The sequence below is a fragment of the Aethalodelphis obliquidens genome, unplaced genomic scaffold (assembly GCF_003676395.1).
Source record: "Aethalodelphis obliquidens isolate GAN/ISIS:26980383/991018 unplaced genomic scaffold, ASM367639v1 scaffold108, whole genome shotgun sequence".
Taxonomy (NCBI): Eukaryota; Metazoa; Chordata; class Mammalia; order Artiodactyla; family Delphinidae; genus Aethalodelphis; species Aethalodelphis obliquidens.
In genome coordinates, this window is record NW_020838052.1 from 376589 (window position 1) to 401529 (window position 24941).

Consider the following 24941-nt stretch of genomic DNA (forward strand, 5'->3'; position numbering starts at 1 on the left):
AACATACATAATATATATAAAAATATGTTCTTTTTCAGATTCTTTTCCCATATAGGTTATTAGAGTACTGAGTAGAGTTCCCTGTGCTACACAGTAGATCCTTGTTGATTATCTGTTTTATATACAGTACTGTGTATATGTTAATCCCAGCAACCTAATTTATCCCTTCCACCCAACCTTTCCCCTTCGGTAACCATAAGTTTTTCAAAGTCTGTGAGTCTGTTTCTGTTTTGTAAATAAGTTCATTTGTGCCATTTTTTAAGATTCCACGTATAAGCAGTATCACATATTTGTCTTTCTCTGTCTGATTTACTTCACTTATCTCTAGGTCCATCTATATTGCTGCAAATGGCATTATTTCATCCTTTTTTATGGCTGAGTAATATTCCACACTATGTGTGTGTGTATACATATATATATATGTATATATATACCGTATCTTCTTTATACATTCCTGTGTTGATGGACATTTAGGTTGCTTCCATGTCTTGGCTATTGTAAATAGTGTTGCTACGACCATTGGGCTGCATGTGTCTTTTTGAATTAGAGTTTTCATCTTTTCCAGGTATATGCCCAGGAGTGGGATTGCTGGATCATATGGTAGTTCTATTTTTAGTTTATTAAGGAAAAATCTCCATACTGTTCTCCATGTTCTTTTTTAAGATTGTTTTGGCTACTTGGGGTCTTCTGTGTTTCCATATAAATTTTAGAATAGTTTGTTCTAATTCTGTGGAAAATGTCATTGGTATTTTGATAGTGATTGCATTGAATATTTAGATTACCTCGGGTAGTATGATCTTTTTGACAATATTAATTCTATTAATTCTTCCATTCCATGAGCATTGTATATCTTTCTATCTGTTTGTGTCATCTTCAATCTCTTTCATCAAAGTCTTATAATTTTCTGAGTACAGGTGTTTTACCACCTTGATTAGATTTAGCCCCAGGTATTTTAATCTTTTTGATGTGATTGTTTATTGGGAGTTATTGATTACTGATTCAATTTTATTACTGCTAATTGGCCTGTTCATATCTTCTATTTCTTCCTGATTCAGTCTTGAGAGATTGTACATGTCTAGGAATTTATACACTTCTTCTAGGTTGTCCATTTTATTTATTTATTAAAAAATTTATTGTATATTGGAGTGTAGTTGATTAACAATGTTGTGTTAGTTTCCGGTGTACAGCAAAGTGATTCAGTTATACATATACATGTATCTATTTTCTTTTTCAAATTCTTTTCCCATTTAGGTTATTACAGAGTATTGAGCAGAGTTCCCTGTGCTATACAGTAGGTCCTTGTTGGTTATACATTTTAAATATAGCAGTGTGTACATGTCAATCCCAAACTCCCAATCTAACCCTCCCCCGCCAGCCTTCCCCCCTGGTATAGGCTGTCCATTTTATTGGTGCATAATTGTCCATAGGTATCTCTTATGATCTTTTGCATTTCTGTGGTGTTGGCTGTAACCTCTCCTTTTTCATTTCTGATTTTATTGATTTGGGCCTTCTCTTTTTTTCTTGATGAGTCTGGCTAAAGATTTACCAATTTTATCATTTCAAAGAATAAGGTCATAAGTTCATTGATCTTTTCTATTTTTTTTTTTAGTCTCCATGGCATTTATTTCTGTTCTGATCTATATTATTTCTTTCCTTCTATTACCTTTGGGATTTTTTCTCTTCTTTTTCTACTTTCTTTAGGCATAAGGTGACGTTGATTGAGATTTTTCTTGTTTCTTGAGGTTAGCTTGCATCACTATAAATTTCCCTCTTAGAACTGCTTTTGCTGCATCCCACCATAGATTCTGGATCATTGTGTTTCTATTTGCATTTGTCTCCTAGTTTTATTTGATTTCGTCTTGAATTCTTCAGTGACTCATTGGTTGTTTAGTAGCATATTGTTTAGCTTCCATGTGTTTGGGTTTTTTTGCAGGTTTTTTTCCTTGTAGTTGACTTCTAGTTTCATATTGTTGTGGTTGGAAACGATGCTTGATATGACTTCAGTCTTCTTAAATCTACTATGACTTGTTTTGTGGCCCAGCGTGTGATCTATCCTGTAGAATTTTCCATGTGCACTTGAAAAGAATGTGTATTCTGCTACTTTTGGATGGAACTTCTATATACCTACTAAGTCCATTTGGACTAATGTGTCATTTAAGGCCAGTGTTTCATTGATTTTCTATCTGGATGATCTGTCCATTGATGTAAGTGGGGTGTTAAAGTCCCCTAACATTACTGTGTTACTGTCAATTTCTCCCTTTATGGCTGTTAGCATTTGCCTTGAGTATTTAGTTGCTCCTATGTTGGCTGCATACATATTTATAATTTTTATATCTTCTTGGATTGACCCTTTGATCATTATGTAATGTCCTTCTTTGTCTCTAGTTCTGGAGCTAGTGTTGGAAGGCTAATGGGTGGGGCTGGGATCCAGAGGGTCCAGGGCCTGGTGTTCACCCACTAGCAGATGAGGCCGGGTCCTGGGGCTAGTGCCGGCCCACTTGTGGGTGGAACCAGGTCCCAGTGTGTTGGAGTTGATGTTGGCCTGCAGGTGGATGGGGCTGGGTCCTGGTGTGGCTGGGAGCTCAGTACAACAGCCAGCCTACTGGTGGGTGGGTCCATGTAACTGCCCAGCTAGCTGTCTGGCCTGGAATGTCCCAGGACTGGTGCTGATTGGCTGGTGGGTGGGGCCAGGTCCAGGCAAGTAATAAATTAAAGGGAAGGTTCCAACATGGCGCTTACCAGCACCAATATACCTGTGATAGGATGAGCTCCAAGAAATGGCTGCTGGCAGCTTGATGTCCCCATGATGAGTTTCAATTGCCTCCTGTCTCTCTGAGAGGCTCTGCAAATCAGCTCTTGGTTTGACCCAGGCTCCTTTCAAATTACTGCTTCTGTCCTGGGTCTTGGAGTGTGTGAGATTTTGTGCATACCCTTTAAAAGTGGAGCCTCTATTTTTCACAGTCCTCTGGCTCTCCCAAAAGTAAGTTCCACCGGCCTTCAAAGCCAAATGTTCTGGAGTCTTATCTTTCTGGTCAGTACCCAAGGTTGGGGAGCCCAACGTGGGGCTCAGACCTGTTGCTCTTTGGGGAGAACCTCTACAATTGTAATTATCCTTCCATTTGTTGCTCATCCACCCAGGGATGGGTCTTGAATGCACTGCAACTCCACCCCTCCTACCTGTCTCATTGTGGTTCCCTATTTATACCTTCAGCTGTAGAATATCCTTTCTTCTAGTCTTCAGGTCATTATCATGGATAGATCCTCCATAATAGTTTCAATTTTGTTGTGCCCATGGGAGGAGGTGAGCTCAGGGTCTTCCTACTCCACCATCTTGGCCCTTGACAATTTTTTTTTGGCCCTTGAAAATGTTGTGGCAGAAGGAACTCCATGGCTAGTGATGAAAGATCAGCCTTTATATGTATTATTTTCCCCTATATGTAAAGCATCATTTCTCTCTGGCTGCTTTCAATAATTTTTCTGTCTTTAGACTGACATGGGCTTAATTTCCAAAATATACAAACAGGTCATACAATTCAATATTGAAAAAAACAAACAACCCAATCAAAAAATGGGCAGAAGATCTAAATATACATTTCTCCAGGAAGACATACAGACGGCCAAAAGGCACATGAAAACATGCTCAGCATCCCTAATTATTAGAGAAATGCAAATCAAAACTGCAATGAGGTATCACCTCATATCAGTCGGAAGGGCCATCATCAAAAAGTCTACAAATAGGGGCTTCCCTGGTGGCGCAGTGGTTGAGAGTCCGCCTGCTGATGCAGGGGACACGGGTTCGTGCCTCGGTCCAGGAAGATCCCACATGCCGTGGAGCAGCTGGGCCCTTGAGCCATGGCCGCTGGGCCTGTGCATCCGGAGTCTGTGCTCCGCAACGGGAGAGGCCACAGCAGTGAGAGGCCCGTGTACCGCAAAAAAAAAAAAAAAAAAAAAAAAAAAGTCTACAAATAATAAATGCTGGAGAGGGTGTGGAGAAAAGAGAACCCTCTTACATTGTTGATGGGAATGTAAATTGGTGCAGCCACCATGGAGAACAGTATTGAGATTCCTTAAAAAACTAAAAATAGAGTTGCCATGTGATCCAGCAAACCCAATCCTCAGCATATATCCGGAAAAGATGAAAACTCCAATTTAAATAGATACATGCACCCCAATGGTCATAGCAGCACTATTTACAATAGCCAAGATACGGAAGCAACTTAAGTATCTACTGACAGATGAGTGGATAAAGTAAATGTGAGATACACACACACACACACACACACACACACACACACACACACAGGAATATTACTCAGCCATAAAAAAAATTTGCAGAATGAAATTCTGCAATTTGCAGCAACATGGATGGACCTAGAGAATATTATGCTTAGTGAAATAAGTCAGACAGAGAAAGACAAATATCATATGATATCACTTACATGTGGAATCTAAAAAATGATGCAAATGAACTTATTTACAAAACAGAAACAGACTCACAGACATAGAAAACAAGTTTATGGCTACCAAAGGGGAAACGGGGGGCATAAATTAGGAGTTTTGGATTAACAGATACACACTGTGGGCATATGTTTCTGCCAAATTTGGGAATATTTATTTAAGTTATTAAATATAAATATTATATATTATTTCTTTGAGTACTTTTGCAGCCTTACCCTCTTTCGCCTCTCCTTCTGAGACTCTGATTGGCACAAATATTAGATCTTTTGTTATAGTTCCACTGATCCCTGTTCATTTTTCAATCTATTTTCTCTTTGTTATTCAGATTAGATAATTTCTATTGTTCTTTCTCCAAGTTCACTGATTATTTTCTCTGTTGTCTCCAATCTGCAGTTTAACCCATCTTTTGTGTATTTTATTTCAGTTATTGTATCTTTTAGTTCTTAATTTCCATTTGTTCTTTTGTATATTATATCTCTTTGTAAGACTTTCTATTTTTAATTTGTATCAAGAATGTTCAGCAAATTCCCTGGCTGTCCAGTGGTTAGGACCTGGTGCTTTCACTGCACAAGCCATACAGCACAGCCCAAAAAAAGAATGTTCAGAATTGTTTGTCAAAGCATTCCTCTCTCATGGCTGCTCTGAAATCCTTATCAGGTAATTCAGTCATTTGTGTTACAGTGATTTGATTTTCTATGGATAACACAAATCTATTGATTTTCTTTCCTCAGTCAGTTTGAGATCTCAGTTTGATATCTTTCTGGTTCTTGGTATGATGAGGGATTTTCAATTCAAACCTTAATATTTCGGGTATTATTTTATGAGACTCTGGATCTCATTTAAATTTTGTGTTTTAGCAGGTCTTTTCTGACACCACTCTGGTGGGTGAAGGAGGATGCTGTCTCGTTACTGCCAAGTGGGAGTAGAAGTCCTAACTCCCAATGTGCCCTTGTCTGACACTTCCACAGCAGGAGCAGGTGGCATACCTTCTTACAGTCTGGCAATGGTAGAAGTCTAGGTTCTTCATTTGGCCTTTGCTGGTAGGGGTAAGAGTGGGCTACAGTTTTTCTCTAGTGTTTGGCTGGAATAGAGTAGTTATTATCTAAAAGCTTTCTGTATTACTAGGTTGTTCCTTCTGCGTACTTTGGCTAGAGAGAGCAGGCTTTTCTTGGTCTGCACCTGTTGGTGTTTCTGGGCTGCCAGCTTGTCCTGCACACAGTCTGGGATATATAAGGCACAAAGAAAACCCAGGGAACTCACTACTGCAGCATTCCTTGGATCCCAAGGCCCTTAGGCAATCTGTCACCTTCTGTTCACCTTCTAGAGTATCTTGTGCTTGTTTTATATATAATATCCTGAGCTTTTACTTTTATTTAGCAGGAGGAATAGGGAAAAGTATATCTATTCCATCTTCCCAGAAGCAGAAATCTAGTTGGTTCTTTTGAACATGCTAATTTGACCATATCACTCTGCAGCTTAAAACATCTCAATGGCTCCAATTACCTACAGGATCAAATCCCAAAACAGAAACCTCACTGAGGAGGAGAGACTGTGTCACATACACTTCTACATTCCCAAAGTCCAGCATGGCTCTTATAAGTAATAGTCACTCTGAATGCCTAAGGATTAAAGAATTTGGGCTTAAGTTAACGCATTTCCCATACCAGTATATGTTCTGGTGAATTATACACTTTCTTAAAGACTATTCCATAGCCAAAAGTATGATGTACTTGCATAGACGTTTTTGCCCTGAGTCAAAGCATTGAGAGAACTGTCAAAGCTAGAACCACACATACCTTCTACAGGCAACCGCCGCCGTATGGCCAGGCGTTCCATTTTCCTCTGTGTCTCTGCCAGACTGAAAAGGACCCCATATACATATTGACGAGCTGACCGGAACAGGAGAGCAGCTGGAGGCAGCTCCATGTTACACTCATCCTCAATACATACAGGGATCTTAATCTCACCCTAATGAGAAAATGGTACAGGAGAAAGGAGAAAATGAGTTACCCCAAGGTTTGGAATTGAGCTGAGAAGAAACAGTAATGAACTGTAGCCTCGCTATTAAATTTTCTACTTGTATTTAGACAGAATTTCAGACTAAAAAAAGTTGTAACAAGCCAAACTGACCATAGGCAGCTTAAAAGCTAAATTCCATTTTTAAAGTCTCTGCTATGACTATCTACAGCTGACTAAATGGAGAAAATTCATCTTAGACATTTTGCTGAGGGATAGATTTGTATGGTAAGACTGGAGGAAGGGAATAGCTCTGGAGAAGTAGATGGAGAGGTAAAGAACAAGGGCATAATGCCTCTTCTTAGAGTGTGTCCATCCCTAGACCAGAGTCCACAAACATGGTGCATTATCTTCTTCAAAATCTCACAATTATACTTCTCTTCTAGGCCTCATTTACTGCACAGTCCCATCTTTTGCTGGTCTCACCTCACTAGAGACCCTTGATACAATGAGGGGCCCCAGCACACTTGATCTCCTTTCAGATACAATCATCAGAATTTTCTCTGGTAACTTACAGTCCTAGGAAGTGTGAAGTACAGTGTTAAGAGCAGGGAGGTAGGTGTTGATGTGTTCTCTCACCTTAGTGAGGACATGGTAGATATATGGGTACATAAGACCCCTTCGATGTCTGTGTTCAGCAACCCGCAAGACTTCTGGAGCTACTGGAGGTAAGGGTGGAATGGTGATGTCCATATGGTTCCTCGTAGACATAGACAGCAGAGATGGGATGTGGGGCTCACCATCACCCAGGCTGGCATCTGAAACTCCAGCATCGATAGGCTGTACCCAAGACCCTCTGTCACCATTTGGATCCTCCCATCCAGGCTGCTGCTGAAGTGTTTCTGTGATGTGACTAAAAGGTTTTAAAAGATAGTGTAGAAGGAGAAGGGGGGTTGATAATGACATTCCAACTCAAGATGCCTGTTCTGATTCCAAGGAATCTTAACAAACCCTTTGGAAGCCAGGATACTGGGTTAGCACTGGACCTGATACCTTTCTTCTCAGTGGCTATCACTATCTTCCTGGCTTCTTTCATCTGATATAAACCAAAGCAATCAAAAGTCATGGGAACTGGGCTTCCCTGGTGGCACAGTGGTTAAGAATCCGCCTGCCAATGCAGGGAACACAGGTTCAAGCCCTGGTCCAGGAAGATCCCACATGCCGCGGAGCAACTAAGCCCGTGTGCCACAACTACGGAGCCTGTGCTCTAGAGCCCGCGAGCCACAACTACTGAGCCCATGTGCCACAGCTACTGAAGCCCGTGTGCCTAGAGCCCATGCTCTGCAACAAGAGAAGCCACCGCAATAAGAAGCCCGCTCACTGCAACAAAGAGTAGCCCCCACTCGCCACAACTAGAGAAAGCCCACACGCAGCAACAAAGACCCAACAGAGCCAAATTTTTTTTTAAAAGTCATGGGAACCATTCTGAATCCTTTATACCTTATAAGAGGCCATGTTTAGAGTCTGCTCATGTTCTAAGGAAATAACTACAATTTAAAATCTCAGAAACTTCCCTGGTTGTCCAGTGAGTAAGATTCCATGCTCCCAATACCGGGGGCCCATATTCAGTCCCTGGTTGGGGAACTAGATCCCGCATGCATGCTGCAACTAAGAGCCTGCATGCCGCAACTAAGGAGCTCGCATGCCGCGACTAAGACCCAGTGCAGCCAAAATAAATGAATGAATAAATAAATATAAAAGCAAACAAACAAAAACCCAAAAAACCCTCAAATCAGCTCTGTCTCCCAGGAATAATCTGCTTGGAGTAATAATCTAAGAACAAATGAGCTTATATAAAATCTCGCTGTTTTAATCCTCAGAACCCTGTCTTAGTTACCAAGCAATATAACTGCATACTCAACTGTTCCAATACCTCAACTCTATAAAGTCTTTCAAGTTTTTTTTCCATTCAACCTACTCCCCTTCACAAATTTAGAGATGATAGACATGATACATAGCACACCCCTACCAGGGCTTCCCTAACCAGCTGCTATGCTGCCTTCTACCTCAGTGGCCTGGGTATCTGAAAATTACCACTTGTACAGGGTCCAGATGAGCATGAAGTAGCCAAGCATAGAGAGAATTTTCCTACTTCACTTAAGAGCAAAGAGTCGCAGAGAAAAGCCAGGAACATACACTTTCCCACATTCCCTACCTAGGTTACCGCAAAAGAATACAGATGCTTCAGAATTCTGTTCCCTGGGGTGCCTGTACAGATACTTACTCAGAGCTGGCTCCATTTGGCTCATCAGCATCAGAGGAAGAGGAGTGGGAAGAGTCTGGTCCCAAAGGAGGTGAGGCTTTGGAAGTCAGGTAATTGGGAAACTGGGATGCAGAGGAATCATAAGAGACAGCCCAACTGGCAAAGGGGCTGTCCTGCAGCATGGGATCCTCAGAAAAAGCATGGGATTCCCCCAAAGCATGGGGGGAGAAGAGAAGAGAGGAGTTGGGTCCCACTGGGAATGGTGGTGGATATTTCATTTTCTGGGGCACGTGGTGAGAAAACTAAAGGACAAAACAGACAGAAAAGCTCTTTATTTAACATTTTACCAGGCTCCAAGATGGTTTCCCCAGAAGTTGTGACATAGTGGATGATGCCAGTAGCTGGAACTGTTTGGATACAAAGAACCTACTGAGAATAACAAGAAATAATTCTAACAGTGATGTATGGACAGAATCCTCCAAAGGCAGGACAATGGACAAATCTATGTCTCCTAGAACCATTCTTCCAACATTATCTAATTTACCTTCACAATGCCCTAGTGGTTACTGATTTGGATGTTTTCTTTACAGAGTCTGCCAGCCTCAAGTTGAGAACATGACATTCTGATAGTACTGACATTCTGATAATACTGAATCACCCTAACTCCTTAACTCAGATTATAAAAATCGGGAAGCAACCCAAGTCTAATGCTATCAAATGGTGTCAAGCTTCTTAAAAGATATTTACCATTGGCTTTCCAGCAGAGATAGTGCCCATTTGATTTCGTGGAATGGGAGGATTTCCAAGTCGATTATTCCGAAAACCTGAAGCAAAGAGAAAGGGCTATCCTTTAGTCAATCCTAATAACTGTACCCTGTTATATTCTGCTAATCTCAAAACACCTGAGAAATTATTATTAATAAATAAGTTAACAATTTATTGAAGAGCTACTATGTGCCATGCCAAGAACCTTACATAAATTATTTCTTCTGATAACAACCCTATTAAGGAGGTATCCTGAGCCACATTTCATACAGATGTGACTTGCAAAGATCACACAGCTAGTACATAGCAGAGGTAGAATTCAAACTCAGGCCTGATCCCACAGACAGGGCAATTTTACATATACCAGGCCACAACGGAGATTAGCACCAGAAGAAGCCCAAGCTAAGGAAATAGCATTGGATCCCATCTATAAATTCAGGAAATGAGGGCCCTGTTTCATGTCATCTCTCTTATTACATGGAAATCAAAAGGATGTCTATCAAATAGGAATGACTTCTAGAAGGGTGCAATACAAATAAGTGATTCCACTCTGTCCCAGGAGTTCCTGAGGGACTAACTCAGTTTCCTCTATAGACAGAGCAGCTCGGGGTCAAATGGAAGCCTTACCTAGAAAGGAGGAGGGACCCACTGGCAGCGAAGAGAGTTTGGTTGTGACTGAATAGTACTCAACTGCTTTCTTGAATCGTTCTATTTTATCTTCTGTCCTGGACTGGATGTTGGAACATCAAATGTTCAGAAGAAGAAATAACATGAGAGTGTCTTTGTCATGCAATTTATAATTTGAGAGTCAAAACAGTAGCAGAAATCAAACGTTTAAAGAAACCCAAGGGAGCAATTTTTCATGCTGCAGAAAAGTTTAGGTAGGGAGAGAGCATTATAGAACATAAAAGATGGAATACTTAAAAAAATTAAGTTTAAAAATAAATAAATAAAGTTTACTTACATTTTGTGCTATTCTAAAATGGTCACATGATCATTAGAAAAAATACATAAAGATAGGAGAAAAAAACTACACAGTACCATCACCCAAAGATATTTTGGTGTGCTTCCTTCCACTAATTTTTTTTTTTTTTTGGCTGTGTTGGGTCTTCATTGCTGCGTGCAGGCTTTCTCTAGTTGCAGCGAGCAGGGGCTACTCTTTGTTGCAGTGAGCAGGCTTCTCATTGCAGTGGCTTCTCTTGTGCGGAGCTCAGGCTGTAGGAGCATGGGCTTCAGTAGTTGTGGCACGCGGACTCAGTAGTTGTGGCTCTCTGGCTCTAGAGTGCAGGCTCAGTAGTTGTGGTGCGCGGGCTTACTTGCTCCGCAACATGTGGGATCTTCCTGGACCAGGGCTCGAACCCGTGTCCCCTGCATTGGCAGGCGGATTCTTAACCACTGCACCACCAGGGAAGCCCTCCACTAAGTTTTAAAATACATTTTTTTGTTGAAGTATGGCTAGTCTATTTTAATACACATATTTTTTCTATAGTTGATACCGTACTCTGTGTACAATTTCATATCTTGCTTTCATTACACTACAAGATAATTTTGAATGGCTGAATATTTTATCATTATACATATATCATAAATTATTTAACTACTTCTCTAATACCTGACATTTAGGTTATTTCTCACATTTGGCTATTATAACTTACACAGAAAAGAACATATATGCACGTATAAGTTTTTCTGGATTTCAGATTATGTCCATATGAAAATGTCCCCAAAGTGGAATTATTGGTTCAAAAGGTATGAATATTACAACCAGAACCTCTTAAACATATACAAAATCCACAATGTGAAATCACTATATATCCACCAGAATGGCTAAAATTAAAGACTATAAATATCTAGCACTGGCAAGGATATAGAGTGACTGGAATCCCAATACACTGCTTGTAAGAATGTATATTGGTAGAGTTGAGAAAACAGTCTGGCAGTTTCTTATAATGTTAAACATATATTTGCCATATGGCACAGCAATCCTACTCCTAAGTATTTATCCAGGAGAAATGAGTACACATGTCCACCAAAAAATATGAACAAGAATACTAACAACAGCTTTATTTAATAGCTCCAAACTGCAAATAACTCAAATGTATATCAACAGAAGAGTGGATAAGTTATGGCATATTCATATGATAAAAAACTGTGCAGTAATAAAGAACAAAGGACTGATATATGCAACAACATGGACTAATCTCAGACATAATAATGAATGAAAGAAGAGACACACAAAAGAGTAAATATAAAGTTCAAGTAGAAGCGAAACTTATCTATGGTGATAGAAAATACCGTTTACCTCTGCGGGGTTGGGGCTGATTGAGAAGGGGTTTTTCCTTATTAAGCTTTTTCCAATGTAATTTTCAAATCCTCTTGAATATAACTTATGACCTTCATAATATTTCATCAAATAGAATATAAGATTAAAGTCATTTCTAATTTCTCATTATAAATAATGCTCTGATGAGCATATTTTTACATAATTTTCTTGGGTTATTTCATAGGGCATATTCTTAGAAGTGGAATTACTAGGTCAAAGGATATGGTCATTTTCATAGACTCTTGACACATGATACTAAATCTCTTTCCAAAGCAGATGTCTCAAGTTATACTCTCATCATCAGTGCATGAGAGTGCCCAATTCACCCTATAGCCTCAGTGTTGAATATTTTCTACAAAAAATCATCTCCTAACTATAACACTTATTTTTTATAGGAAAATTAAAAGATATAATAAAAAAGAAAAATTTAAACAGTTATAATCTTATCTCTCAGAGTTTGTAATTGTTAACACTCTAAGATCTACACAGCATTCCAGATCTCTTTACTTGCCTGCATGCAGGCACACAAATACAGATATCAAGATCTCCAGGTCCTCCAGCCTCACTTAGAAACAAAATATCACTCTCCTTTTTCAAAAATTGGACATAATTGTTTGAAAAAGGGTTTCAAATCTAAAGAATGTTTGCAAATTACTGACTTACAGAATGACATGTAAATAACATTCCATTGCATCAAGGTTCCATTATTTATATATTCATTATTATTTCCCTATTATATTTAATAACACATAATAATAACTAAAAACAATCTCCTAAGACATACAAGCCATATACAGAATCTTCCTTAATATCTCTACCTCTGTACCCACTCCCCTCCCCAAAAGTGACCACTGTTACCAGTTTGGTATATGTCCTGTCATAACTTTTGCTGTGTTTATATGCACACATATATATGTACACCAATATGGTTTTGCTTTTTTCACATAAGTGGAATCTTATCATATTGTTTTTCAAATTGCTTTTTGCACTTAACAGTATGTCTTATAAACTATTATATGTCAGTGAGTATAGATCTATGGCCCAATACCCTGAAATACTGAATTATGTGTACTTCCCTCAGTGTACCACTCTGTTCTGTGCCCTGAAAGGCAAACATTTACTCTTCCTTAAAGAGGCACCAATTCTATGAAATCTCTCCTTCTGTGAAAACTTTACTGTGTTTTTTTTCTTTGTTGTACTTATTTATTTGCTTCTACCTCCCCATTTAACCTCAAGTTCTCTGAGGACAAAGAATGGTTTATTCACATTTATATCCTACTGTCTAACATGGGACCTTATCTACAGAAGTTCATTCAGTATTTTATATATGATCATATTTAATTAAGTCCTGCCCTTTTCTTTTAAAGATCCACAGAGGCCAGAAGTAGCAGAGTAGAACCCCATACTTTGACACTATTACCTAGCAGTTTTTGTATGTTTGTTAAAAGAGCTCTCATAATTCTATAACTGTTAAAAATGTTTGTGAAAATTATACAACAAAGAAAAATGGCTTAAAACATAATGTTAAGTGAAAAAAGCAGGCTAAAAATGACTACACTGAGATGACTACCACATCAAAACATACATATAAAGAGGACTAGGAAATACTGTGAAACATTTAGGGTGGAATTAGAAGCAAAGTCTCTATTAAAAAATTTTGTTTTGTTTTGTTTTGTTTAGTGAAAAGTGGATTCTTGTTATTAAGAATAGTCATTATCCAAGTTCCAAAACTCATGAAGCTACAAAGGGAAGCAAAAGCTATAACATTAAAAATATTCACCACTCAATTGAGCACTTACAAAACTTTTCCTACATTTATATACAATGGAATATTATTCAGTCTTAAAAGAGAAGGAAATTCTGATACATGCTACAACATGGAAGAACCTTGAGGACATTATGCTAAGTGAAATAAGCCTGTTGCAAAAATATATATTGTATAATTCCACTTATATGAAGTATGTAAAGTAGTCAAAATCAGAGGCCAAAAGTAGAATGGTGGTTGCCAGGGGCTGGGAGGAAGGAGAGAATGGGGAGTTATCATTTAATGGGTACAGTTTCAGTTTTACAAGATAAAAAGAGTTATGGGGATGAATGATGGTGATGGTTGCACAATATTATGAATGTAATTAATACCACTCAACTGTATATTTATAATGGTTAAGATGGTAAATTTTACGTGTATTTTACCACAATAAAAAATTGGAAGGAAAATTTATTCTCCATCTAAACAGTATCCCCTACTTAACACTAGGATCTCTCCCTACCCAACATGTCAATTTCTCTTTTTGTGAGTCACTCTCTTCCTAATCATCTCATGAAAACAGCTGAGAGTGCAATGCAAAGTAACAAAGTGAATGAGCAAATCTGTCATAAAGGTCAGGACTTCCTATAGTCAAGGGACATGATAGAGGACTGCTCACATCATAGTAGAAGCCACAGACCAATGAGGATCTGTTGCAGTTAGTGTTCATCAGTGGTGGAAGAGAGAATTATGAAAGATGATGGCAGGCAAGACACTTGAAAAGAGAATGATTTGAATATCAACAGAATGTAAGCCTTTTGGGAAAATAAAGCCCAAGTATACTTTTTATTAAAAAAAAACACAAAACACTCTTTATGATTCTGCCAGAAAGTTAAATGTGAACTAGTGGGTGTTAGACAGGGCTATCACAAAATTTTGTTAGGAAAACTTATGCCCCCAAAATCAAACACTGATTTCATTTTTTATTCATTTAAAAACATCTATAGAGAGGTTTCCATTCTGGATAAGATGGGGTAAGTACCCTCCAATTTGTTCCCACTGAAGGTAGTTACAGAAACCAGGAGCCACTATTTGAAGACTCTGGGAAGAAGACCAGAATTCGAAGTACCACCAAACCAAGGGTGATTTTAGCATTTCTTTTTTCTCCAATGTCCCCTGGTGTGGACACAATGCAGCCTGAAATCTGGAAGCGTCCACTGATGTGGAGAGAGCTCCAGGAGAAACCCTAGTCCAGTTCTGGCTTGAAGAGTGGGAAAAGGGTCTCTGAAAACTCAAGAAAATGTATGGAAATACCCCCATTTTTCTTTTCCTTTTTTCTGTTCTCATGTGTGCCAGCCTGAAGCAAACCTGTGGTGGCAGCAGTGGCAATAGGGGAATAGCGGGAAGCTCAATCTCTGAATGAGGAAACTTCCTCTCTGATCAGAGAAGCAGTGGTCTCAGTAGGGTGGAGTGAGCCTTCAATGCTTTTTCTCTGTCCTCCTGCTGCTTGGCCCTAGATGCTGAAAAAGGGTGGCCCGATGAACTGGGAAGTACTGAAGGGATTGCAAAGAGGGAGCAGCACGTGTGTGGATCTGACACTTAAAACAACAGACCACAGACTCTGAGAACTGAACAGATAAACCACTGCCCAAGTCCCAGACTGGCAACTGGGTGGCGTTCATGGGACTGATCCAAATAGGTTTGCAAAGGCTTTGAAAACTGCACTGACATTGAAACCAAGGCCCACAGTAGGATGGTGAGAACTTGTGGTCTGAACTTAAATGGGTCAATTGCCTCTTAAAACAAAACTGTCAACATTCCTGACTATATTGAAATAAGACTAGGAACCTCAAAACATAATATTCAAAATGTCCAATCCAAATTTACTTGGCCTGGGCATAACCAGGAAAATCTTAAATTGCATGGAAATAATCAATATATGCCTACACTGAGATGACACACACGTTGAACTTATCTGACAAAGACATTATGCAGCTTTATAAAAATGCTTGAAGGTAGGAGAAACACTTTTGAAACAGAAAGATAGATAATCTCAGCAAAAATAAGTAGACCTTAGGACCTTTCTCCTAGATCACACTTTTTCTCTATTCACTTTAATTCTCAACTCTACTTTAAAAAAATATATACGTAGTAGGTGATATTTAGCAGACATAAAATCAAAATCAATTCGACCTAAATGTCAGGACGCTGAAAAAGACTGTCATTCCACTGTTTAAATTCTGTAATTGCTAAGAACAAAATTTTGCTTGTGTTTATCCTCACTGCTTCTCTTTTACCCAGAGAAAAACATTCTTTGAGTAGGTTTAAAATAAGAATAAATAATTTAAAACTAAAAAAACATAAGAAAATCTCAGCAAAGAAAGATAATACATAAAGAAGAGCCAAATGAAAAGAAACGAAATTGAGTTATTTGTAGTGAGGTGGATGGACCTAGAGTCTGTCATACAGAGTGAAGTAAATCAGAAAGAGAAAAACAAATACCGTATGCTAACACATATATATGGAATCTAAAAAACAAAATATGTCATGAAGAACCTAGGGGTAAGACGGGAATAAAGACACAGACCTACTAGAGAATGGACTTGAGGATATGGGGAGGGGGAAGGGTAAGCTGTGACAAAGTGAGAGAGTGGCATGGACATATATACACTACCAAATGTAAAATAGATAGCTAGTGGGAAACAGCCGCATAGCACAGGGAGAACAGCTCGGTGCTTTGTGACCACCTAGAGGGGTGGGATAGGGAGGGTGGGAGGGAGGGAGATGCAAGAGGGAAGCGATATGGGAACATATGTATATGTATAGCTGATTCACTTTGTTATAAAGCAGAAACTAACACACCATTGTAAAGCAATTATACTCCAATAAAGATGTTAAAAAAAAAGAAGAAGAACCAAACGGAAACTTTAGAATTTAAAATACAATACTCGTACTGTATAACACAGGGAACTCTGCTCAATGTTATGTAACAACCTAAATGGGAAAAGAATTTGAAAAAGAATAGCTACATGTATATGTATAACTGAATCACTTTACTGTACACCTGAAATTAATGCAACATTGTTAGTCACCTCTACTCCAATATAAAATAAAGAGTTAAAAAAATAAAAATAAAAAAACTATACTCCACTATAAAATAAAAATTAAAACACAAAACAAAAAGAAACAAACTCAGGGACTTCCGTGGTGGTCCAGTGGTTAAGGGGACATGGGTTCAATCCCTGTTGGGGAACTAAGATCCCACACATGCTGTGGGGCAGCTAAGCCCACGCGCTGCAACTACTGAGCCCACACACCACAACTAGAGAGAAGCCCGCACACCACAACTAAGACCCAACACAGCCAAAAATAAAATAAATAATTTTTTTAAAAAAATAAATAACCTGAAAAAAATACAATAGTCAGAATTAAAAGAAAAAACCTCATTGGATGGGTTCTACAGCAGAAAAGAGATGACCAACTTCAATAAGTGGTGCTGGGAAAACTGGACAGCTACATGTAAAAGAATGAAATTAGAACACTCCCTAACACCATACACAAAAATAAACTCAAAATGGATTAAAGACCTAAATGTAAGATAGGATACTAAAAAACTCTTAGAGGAAAACACAGGCAGAACACTCTCTGACATAAATTGCAGCCATCTTTTTTGATCCACCTCCTGAAGTAATGAAAATAAAAACCAAAATGGGACCTAATGAAACTTAAAAGCTTTTGCACAGCAAAGGAAACCATAAACAAAACAAAAAACAACCCACAGAATGGGAGAAAATATTTGCAAAAGAAGCGACCAACAAGGGATTAATCTCCAAAGTATACTGTGTTGGCAAAAAGTTCACTCAGGTTTTTCCGTAAGATGTTACAGAAAAACCCGAGCAAACTTTTTGCCAACCCAATACAAGCAGCACATGCAGCTCAATATCAGAAAACAAACAACCCAGTCAAAAAATGGGTGGAAGATCTAAATAGACATTTCTCCAAAGAAGACATACAGATGGCCAAAAAGCACGTTAAAAAATGCTCAACATCACTAATTATCAGAGAAATGCAAATCAAAACTACAATGAGGTATCACCTCACACTGGTCAGAATGGTCATCATCAAAAAATCTACAAATAATAAATGCTGGAGAGGGTGTGGAGGAAAAGGAACCCTCCTACACTGTTGGTGGGGATGTAAATTGGTACAACCATTATGGAGAACAGTATGGAGGTTCCTTAAAAAACTAAAAATAGAACTACCATATGATCCAGTAATCCCACTCCTGGGCATATATCCAGAGAAAACCATAATTCAAAAAGATACATGCACCCCAATGTTCACTGCAGCACTATTTACAATAGCTAAGACATGAAAGCAACCTAAATGTCCATCGGCAGAGGAATGGATAAAGAAGATGTGGTACATGTATTCAATGGAATATTACTCAGCCATAAAAAAGAATGAAATAATGCCATTTGCAGCAACATGGATGGACCTAGAGATTATCATACTAAGTGAAGTAAGACAGAGAAAGACAAATATCATATGATATTGTTTACATGTGGAATCTAAAAAAATGGTACAAATGAACTTATTTAAAAAACAGAAACCAAGTCACAGATGTAGAAAAACTTATTGTTACCAAAGGTGAAAGGCAGGGAGGGATAAATTAGGAGATTGGGACTGACATATACACACTAATATATATAAAATAGATAACTAATAAGGACCTACTGTATAGCACAGGGAACTCTACTCAATACTCTGTAATGGTTTATATGGGAAAAGAATCTAAAAAAGTGTGGATATATGTATATGTATTACTGATTCAGTTTGCTGTACACCTGAAACTAACACAACATTGTAAAGCAACTATACTCCAATAAAAAAAAAATTTAAAGAAAAAGAAAAGAGATGGCCAAGGAAAGAATCAACAAAGTTAATGATGAATCCATAGAAATTATCCAGTGTGAAAAACAGAGAGGAAAATAATTTTTTAAAAAACAGAGTCTCAAGTATCTATGGGGTAATAACAAAAGGTCAAACACTGGTGCCATTGTAGTCACAGGAGGAAAGGAGAATGTGGAACAGAAAATCTGTTTGAATAATAATAGCTGAAAACTTCTCAAATTTAGTGAAAGATATACTTAGAAATTAAAGATGCTCAGCAAACCCTAAACAAGATAAATTCAAAGAAATCCATGCCTGATACATCACTGGAAAATTCTACCAAACAATTAAAGAAGAAAAACACCAATTCTACACAATCTCTTCCAAAAAATGGAAGAGGAAGGAATACTTGCCAATACATTTTATGAGTCCTGCATTACCCTGATATCAAAATCAAACAAAGAAAACACACACACATAAAAACTACAGTCCAATATTCCTCATGAAAATACATATAAAAATACTCAATGAAATACTAGTAATTTATATCCAACAATGTAAAAAAAGAATAATACATTTTTGCCATATCTTGGGAATGCAAGGATGGCTCAATATTCAAAAATCAATGGACTAAAGAAGAAAAAGCACATGATCCTATCAATAGACATACAAAAATACATTTGACAAAATACAGCATCCATTAATGATAAGAACTTTCAGTAAACTAGGAATAGAAGAGATCTTCCTCAACCTAATAACATGCATCTACAAAACCTATCATTATACTTACTGCTGACTGAATGCTTTCCCCAAATATCAGGAACAAGACAAGGATATCCTCTCTCAGTAGTCCTATTCAACACTGTTTAGAAATCCTAGATAGTGCAGTAAGTCAAGGAAAAAAAAGGGCATACAGACTGGAAAAGAAAGTACTAAAATTGTCCCTATTCACTGACAACATGATCACCTATACAGAAAATACCAAGAAACCTACCAAAAAGCTCCTAGTGAGTTTAGAAAGGTTTCAGCATACAAGGTCAACAAACAAAAATCAATCATATTTCTATATACTAGCAACAAACAATTAGAAACTGAAATAAACAAAACAATATCCTTTATAATAGGTGCCTGCAATATGAAATACTTAAGTATAAATATAAAACAATGTATAAGACATAAGCTGAAAACTATAAAGCACTGATGAACTAAATCAAAGACAAATAAATAAATGCAGAGGTATATCATATTCATGGATTTGAAGACTCACCAAATTCATGTATATATTTAAAGGAATTCCAGTTAAAACCCACCAGGATTTTTTGTAGATATAGACAATATTATTCTAAAATGTATATGGAAAGAAAAATGAACTTAAATAGACAAAATAATTTTGAAAAAGAAGAATAAAATTAGAGGAATCACCACCCAATCTTAAGTCTTACCATAGAGCTACAGGATTCAAAACAGTGTGCTATTTCAAAAGAGATAGATACATAGGACAACTGAACAGAATACAGTCCAGAAATACATCCACACAAATACAGACAACTGATTTTTGACAAAGGCAATTCAATGGAGAAAGAAGAGTCTTTTCACCAAACTTTGTTGAAACAATTGAACATCCATATGCAAAAACAAAACAAAACACCTCACACTTCTAAAAATATGAACTCAAAATGGATGATTTGTTCTAAATGTAAAATGTAAAACTATATAATTCTTAGAAGAAAACAGGACAATATTATTGTGCCTGCAGTTAGGCAAAGAGTTCTTAGACATGACACCAAAAGCATGATCCATAAAAGTTATAAATTAATAAAAATTGAAAACTTTTGCTTTGCAAAAGACACTGTTAAAAGAATGTAAAGACAAACTACAGACTGGGGGAAAATATTTGCAAACCAGATATCTGACAAAGGTCTAGTATGCAGAATATATAAAGAACTCTCGAAACTCAACAGTAAGTAATCAAACAACCCAGTTAAAAAATGGGCAAAAGACTGTTCATGAACAGACCATTCACCAGAAAGGATATATGGATGGTAAATAAGCACAAGAAAAAAAATGTTCGTTATTAGTCATTTGAGAAATGCAAATTAAAATTATGATGAACTACCACTACATAGCTGTTAGAATGACTAATAGTAACAATAACAATACCAACAATAACAAGTGCTGGTAAGGAATGGAATAGCCACTCTGGAAAACGGTTTGGCAGAGTCTTATGAAGTTACAGTTAAACATATACTTACCATACGACCCAGAAATCCCATTGCTAGGTATTTACAGTAGGGAAATGAAAACTTATGTTCATACAAAAACCTGTACAGAAATGTTTATAGAAGCTCTATTCAAACCACCAAAAATTGGAAACAACTCAAATATCCTCTAAGGGTGAATGCATAAACAAACTGTGGTATAGCCACACAATGTATACTACTTGGCAATAAAAAGGAATGAATTATCCATACACGCAACATGCAACAATTTAGAACAATCTCAAAGGCGTTATGTTGAATGCAAAATGCCATTCTCAAAAGATTACATACTCTATGATTTCGTTTACATGCTATTCTCTAAGATATAACTATGACAGAGAATAGACTGGTAGTTTCCATGGATTAGGGATGAGTTTGGATGTGACTGCAAAGGGAAAGCATGAGAAATTTTGGGGGTGGTTCAACTGTTCTGATCCTGATTGTGATGTTGGCTACATAAATCTATACATGTGTTAAAAATTTGTGTAACTACCTACACACAGATGCAAAAGTGAGTTTTATTGTATGTTAATTTAAAAAATAAAACTGAAAAACCCAGAGTGTAAATATAGATGAAATTTAAAAAAATAAAACTAACTTATTTTCCTAACTTTTAGTTTCATTTCACAAGACAAAATCCCAGTTGAGCCCCTTTTTCACTATTAAGGATGAAACATTGATTCTTGTTTTAAATGGACCTACTTAAGTAGTCTTTTTCAGTATCCATTATCCTTCAATAAGCAAGACCTCCTTCACATTAAAATATACACTGAAACAAAAAAAGAAAAAAGGGAAGGATATATGCCAGAGTGATAACTATAGCAAGTTGTTTCTGGTTAATGAGATCATAAGTGACATTTTCTAAATCTTCTAGGATGAGCTTATATAACTTTAATAATCAGTGGAAAAAAGGTAAAGAATCCTTTAAATCCAGGCCTAGTGATGTTTTCTAAAAGAAACTTTGAGGCTCCAGTCTATAAGCAGAGAGAAGATAAGCAGCTAGGAGGAGAGGAGGTAGGCAACACAAAAAAAGATCAGATCTGTTGGTGGTATTTGTGAAGGTAAGAAAACTGGCCATTTTTAGGAAGGGAGAGGCTAGCTCACCTGAGACTGTTTGAAAACATCCTTCCCAACCACATCCAGGTTTGAGGGGTCTTTGATGGAACTAACATACTCAGAAACAGCCTTGATTACCACATCACAGGGAGGAAGAACCAGCTGATGAGCTCTGACCTAGAAGAAGGAAGATAAGCCAGGCACACTGATATCAAAGATGGGTCACTAAGAAAAAGGGTGAGACAGGGGTGAGATACAGAATTCAAATTCAGTTAATTCACTGAGAGACAGTTAAAATCTTTTTAGTCTTCCCTCTAATTTTCAGTACAGAACACTTGGAACCAAGATTGAAAAGTATAAAGAAAGACAAAACCATAGCAGCAATTATCCCACTACAAAGATAACCACTGTTTTATGACACTGCCATAATTAATCAGTTTTCTTTCATGATACATTTTGGCCGCCTCCAAATTTTTGCTATTAAAGGTAATGTTGTAATGTGTGAACCATGTTTGGATCCTGATTTGAACTAACCACAAAAAGGCCTTTGTGAGACAATCAGGAAAATCTAAAAATGGACTAGTTATTAAGATGATACCAAGAAATTATCATTAATTTTGTTAGGAGTAATAATGGCATTGTGCTTATGTAAGAAAATATCCATATGTTTTAGAGATGCATATCAAAGAACGTGAGAGTGAAATGACTTAAGGTCTGGCATTTGTTTTAAAATACATTAGCAACAGCAACAACAACAAAATAACCCAGCAAGTGTGGCCACATCTTAATAACTGTTGGATCTGGAAGATGTTATAGTGATGGTTGACTATATTATTATATTATTTTTTCTACTTTTGTGATGCTTGAAATTTTTTTAAATAAGGGTTTTTTAAATGCTGTGATGAAATGTAGGTATGATTTGTTGTCCACCTTCCAATTATTTAATTACAAGCTTCCTAGAATGGTAATTACTGAGTAAAAGGCTATAAACTTCTTTAAGGCTTTTTATATAAATTATTTAGCCAAATAATCATTCCTTCCTTCAACAAATATTTACTGCCTACTGTGTGCCAGGCACTGTCCTAGGCATCAGGGATACAGCAGTGAACAAGATAGACAAAACTCCCTGCCCTCAAGGGAGCTTAAATTCTAGTGTAGGTGTGTTGGGATGGGGTAAGGGGAGTCAAACAAACAGAATAAGTAAAACGTATAGTGTGCTAGATGTAGATAAGTGCTATGGAGAAAATCTCAGCAGAGAAGGGGGTAGGGAATGCAACTGTGTGTGGGGCAGGGCATGTAATTTTAAACAGGGTGTCAGGAAAGGTCACTCTGAGAAAAGAACATTTGAGAGAACCTATAGGAGTGAGGAAATATGTATGTGGGAGGAAAATGCATTCCAAGCAGAGGGAATGGTGAGTGCAAAGGTTCTATGAGCAAAAGAAAAGGGAAGATGAGATCAGAGCTGTACCAGAGGGCCAGACAGTACAGGGCTTTGTAGTCCATGGTAAAGATTAGGTGAGTGACATAAAGAGCCATTGGAGAATTTTGAAAAGAGAAGTGACATGATTGGAGTCAGGTTTTAAAATGACTCTGGCTGTTGTATTAGGAATAGATTTGGGGCCAGGGGGCGGAGCAAGAAAGAGTGCAAGAGAAGAGCAACAGTTAGTAAAGTGTTATAATAATCCAGGCAAGAATGGTGGCTTGACCAAGGTAGTAGCTGTGAAAATGGTGAGAAGTGGATATATTCTGAAGGAAGAACTGATGGTATTTGCTGACAAGAGGAGATATGGAGCATGAGAAAGAGAGAAGTCAAGGATGACTCCAAGGCTTTTAGGCTGAGCAACTGGAAGGATAAGGTTGCCATTAATGAAAATTAGTGAAGGCTGTGGAAGGAAGAGGTTTAGAGGAAAGATCAGGAGTTTCCATTTGGACATGTTTCTTTGAGATATTTAGTAGGCCATTAGATATTAGAAGCTGGAGTTCAAAGGGGAGGTCAAAGCTGGAGACATACATTTAGGACTCATCAATGGACAGATGGTATTTAAAGTCACGAGACTAGATGAGATCAATCACCAAGGCAGCACGTGTGGATAGAAAAGAGAAGGGACTGAGGATAGAACTCTGGGACACTCCAAAGTTAAGGAATAGACAAGACAAGGAAGCAGCAAAGGAGACAGAAGCAGCAGCCAGTGAAGTAGGTAGGAAACTACAAGAGAGTGGTGTCCTTAAAGCCAAGTGAAGAACATGTTCTAAGAAAGAGAGAGTGAGCAACTGGGTCATATGCTGCTGACTGGTCAAGTAAGATGAAAACTGAGACCTGGCCATTGGATTTATTAACATCATGGTCATGGTGAATTTGTTGAGAGCAATTTCAGCAAAGCAAATTGAAGACAGAACATGGAAAGGGGATAGTAAACAGCTCAAGCCTTGACAACTCTCTAGAAGAGTCTTCTATAAGGGAAGAAGAAATATGGAGCAGTAGCTTGGGTGGAGGGAGTGAAGTCAAGGGCAGGTTTTGTTTTATTTTTTAAGATGGCTGCATGCTTATGCATCTGATGGGAAAGAGCCAATAACAGAGGGAAACTGATGATGTGGGAGAAAGAGGGGAGAACTGCTGAAGTGATGCCCTTAAGTTATCAATGGGGGGGACTTCCCTGGTGGTGCAGTGGTTAAGAATCCACCTGTCAATGCAGGGGACATGGGTTCAAGCCCTGGTCCGGGAAGATCACACATGCCGCAGAGCAACTAAGTCCGTGTGCCACAACTACTGAGCCTGTGCTCTACAGTCCACGAGCCACAACTACTGAGCCTGTGTGCCACAGTTACTGAAGCCCACGTGCCTAGAGCCCATGCTCCGCAACAAGAGAAGCCACCGCAATGAGAAGCCTGCGCACCACAACGAAGAGTAGCCTCCGCTTGCCGCAACTAGAGAAAGCCCGTGCACAGTAACGAAGACCCAAAAATAAATAAATAAATTTATATTAAAAAAAAGAAGTTAGCAATGGGGGATGGATCCAGCATAAGAGTAGAGGGGTTGGCCTTAGGCAGGAACATGGACAGGTCATCTGAGGCGGGCAAAGCATGCAGGTGAGAAGATGAAAGGGTGGGAACTGGTGTAAGTTCTCTTCCCATTGCTTCAATTTTCTCAGTGAAACAGGAAGCCAAGTTATGAGCTGAGAGTGAGCAGGGAGGAGGGAGCATTAGAGGCTTAAGGAGACAGGAAAA

The 24941-nt window shown here is 38.0% G+C and overlaps 1 protein-coding gene across 25 annotated transcripts in view; it reads right to left on the reverse strand.

Moving 5' to 3' along the window:
• Window positions 1-24941, reverse strand: part of FAM120C (family with sequence similarity 120 member C) — a 139066-nt gene that overhangs the window by 83682 nt on the left and 30443 nt on the right. For 9 of the 25 annotated variants that reach the window (XR_003430775.1, XM_027096792.1, XM_027096791.1 and 6 more), the window contains exons 4-9: window positions 21765-21893; window positions 10070-10172; window positions 9425-9501; window positions 8699-8979; window positions 7054-7327; window positions 6255-6426 (exon numbers count right to left, since the gene is read on the reverse strand). Coding sequence is in view for 20 of the 25 variants with exons in the window: in XM_027096792.1 (XP_026952593.1) it covers window positions 6255-6426; window positions 7054-7327; window positions 8699-8979; window positions 9425-9501; window positions 10070-10172; window positions 21765-21893 (1036 nt within the window). In the remaining 5 variants the exon portion in view is untranslated. Of the gene's footprint in view, window positions 1-6254; window positions 6427-7053; window positions 7328-8698; window positions 9107-9424; window positions 9502-10069; window positions 10173-21764; window positions 21894-24941 lie in introns of those variants that run through there. The other 16 variants (XR_003430776.1, XM_027096794.1, XM_027096802.1 and 13 more) reach the window with 16 other exon arrangements.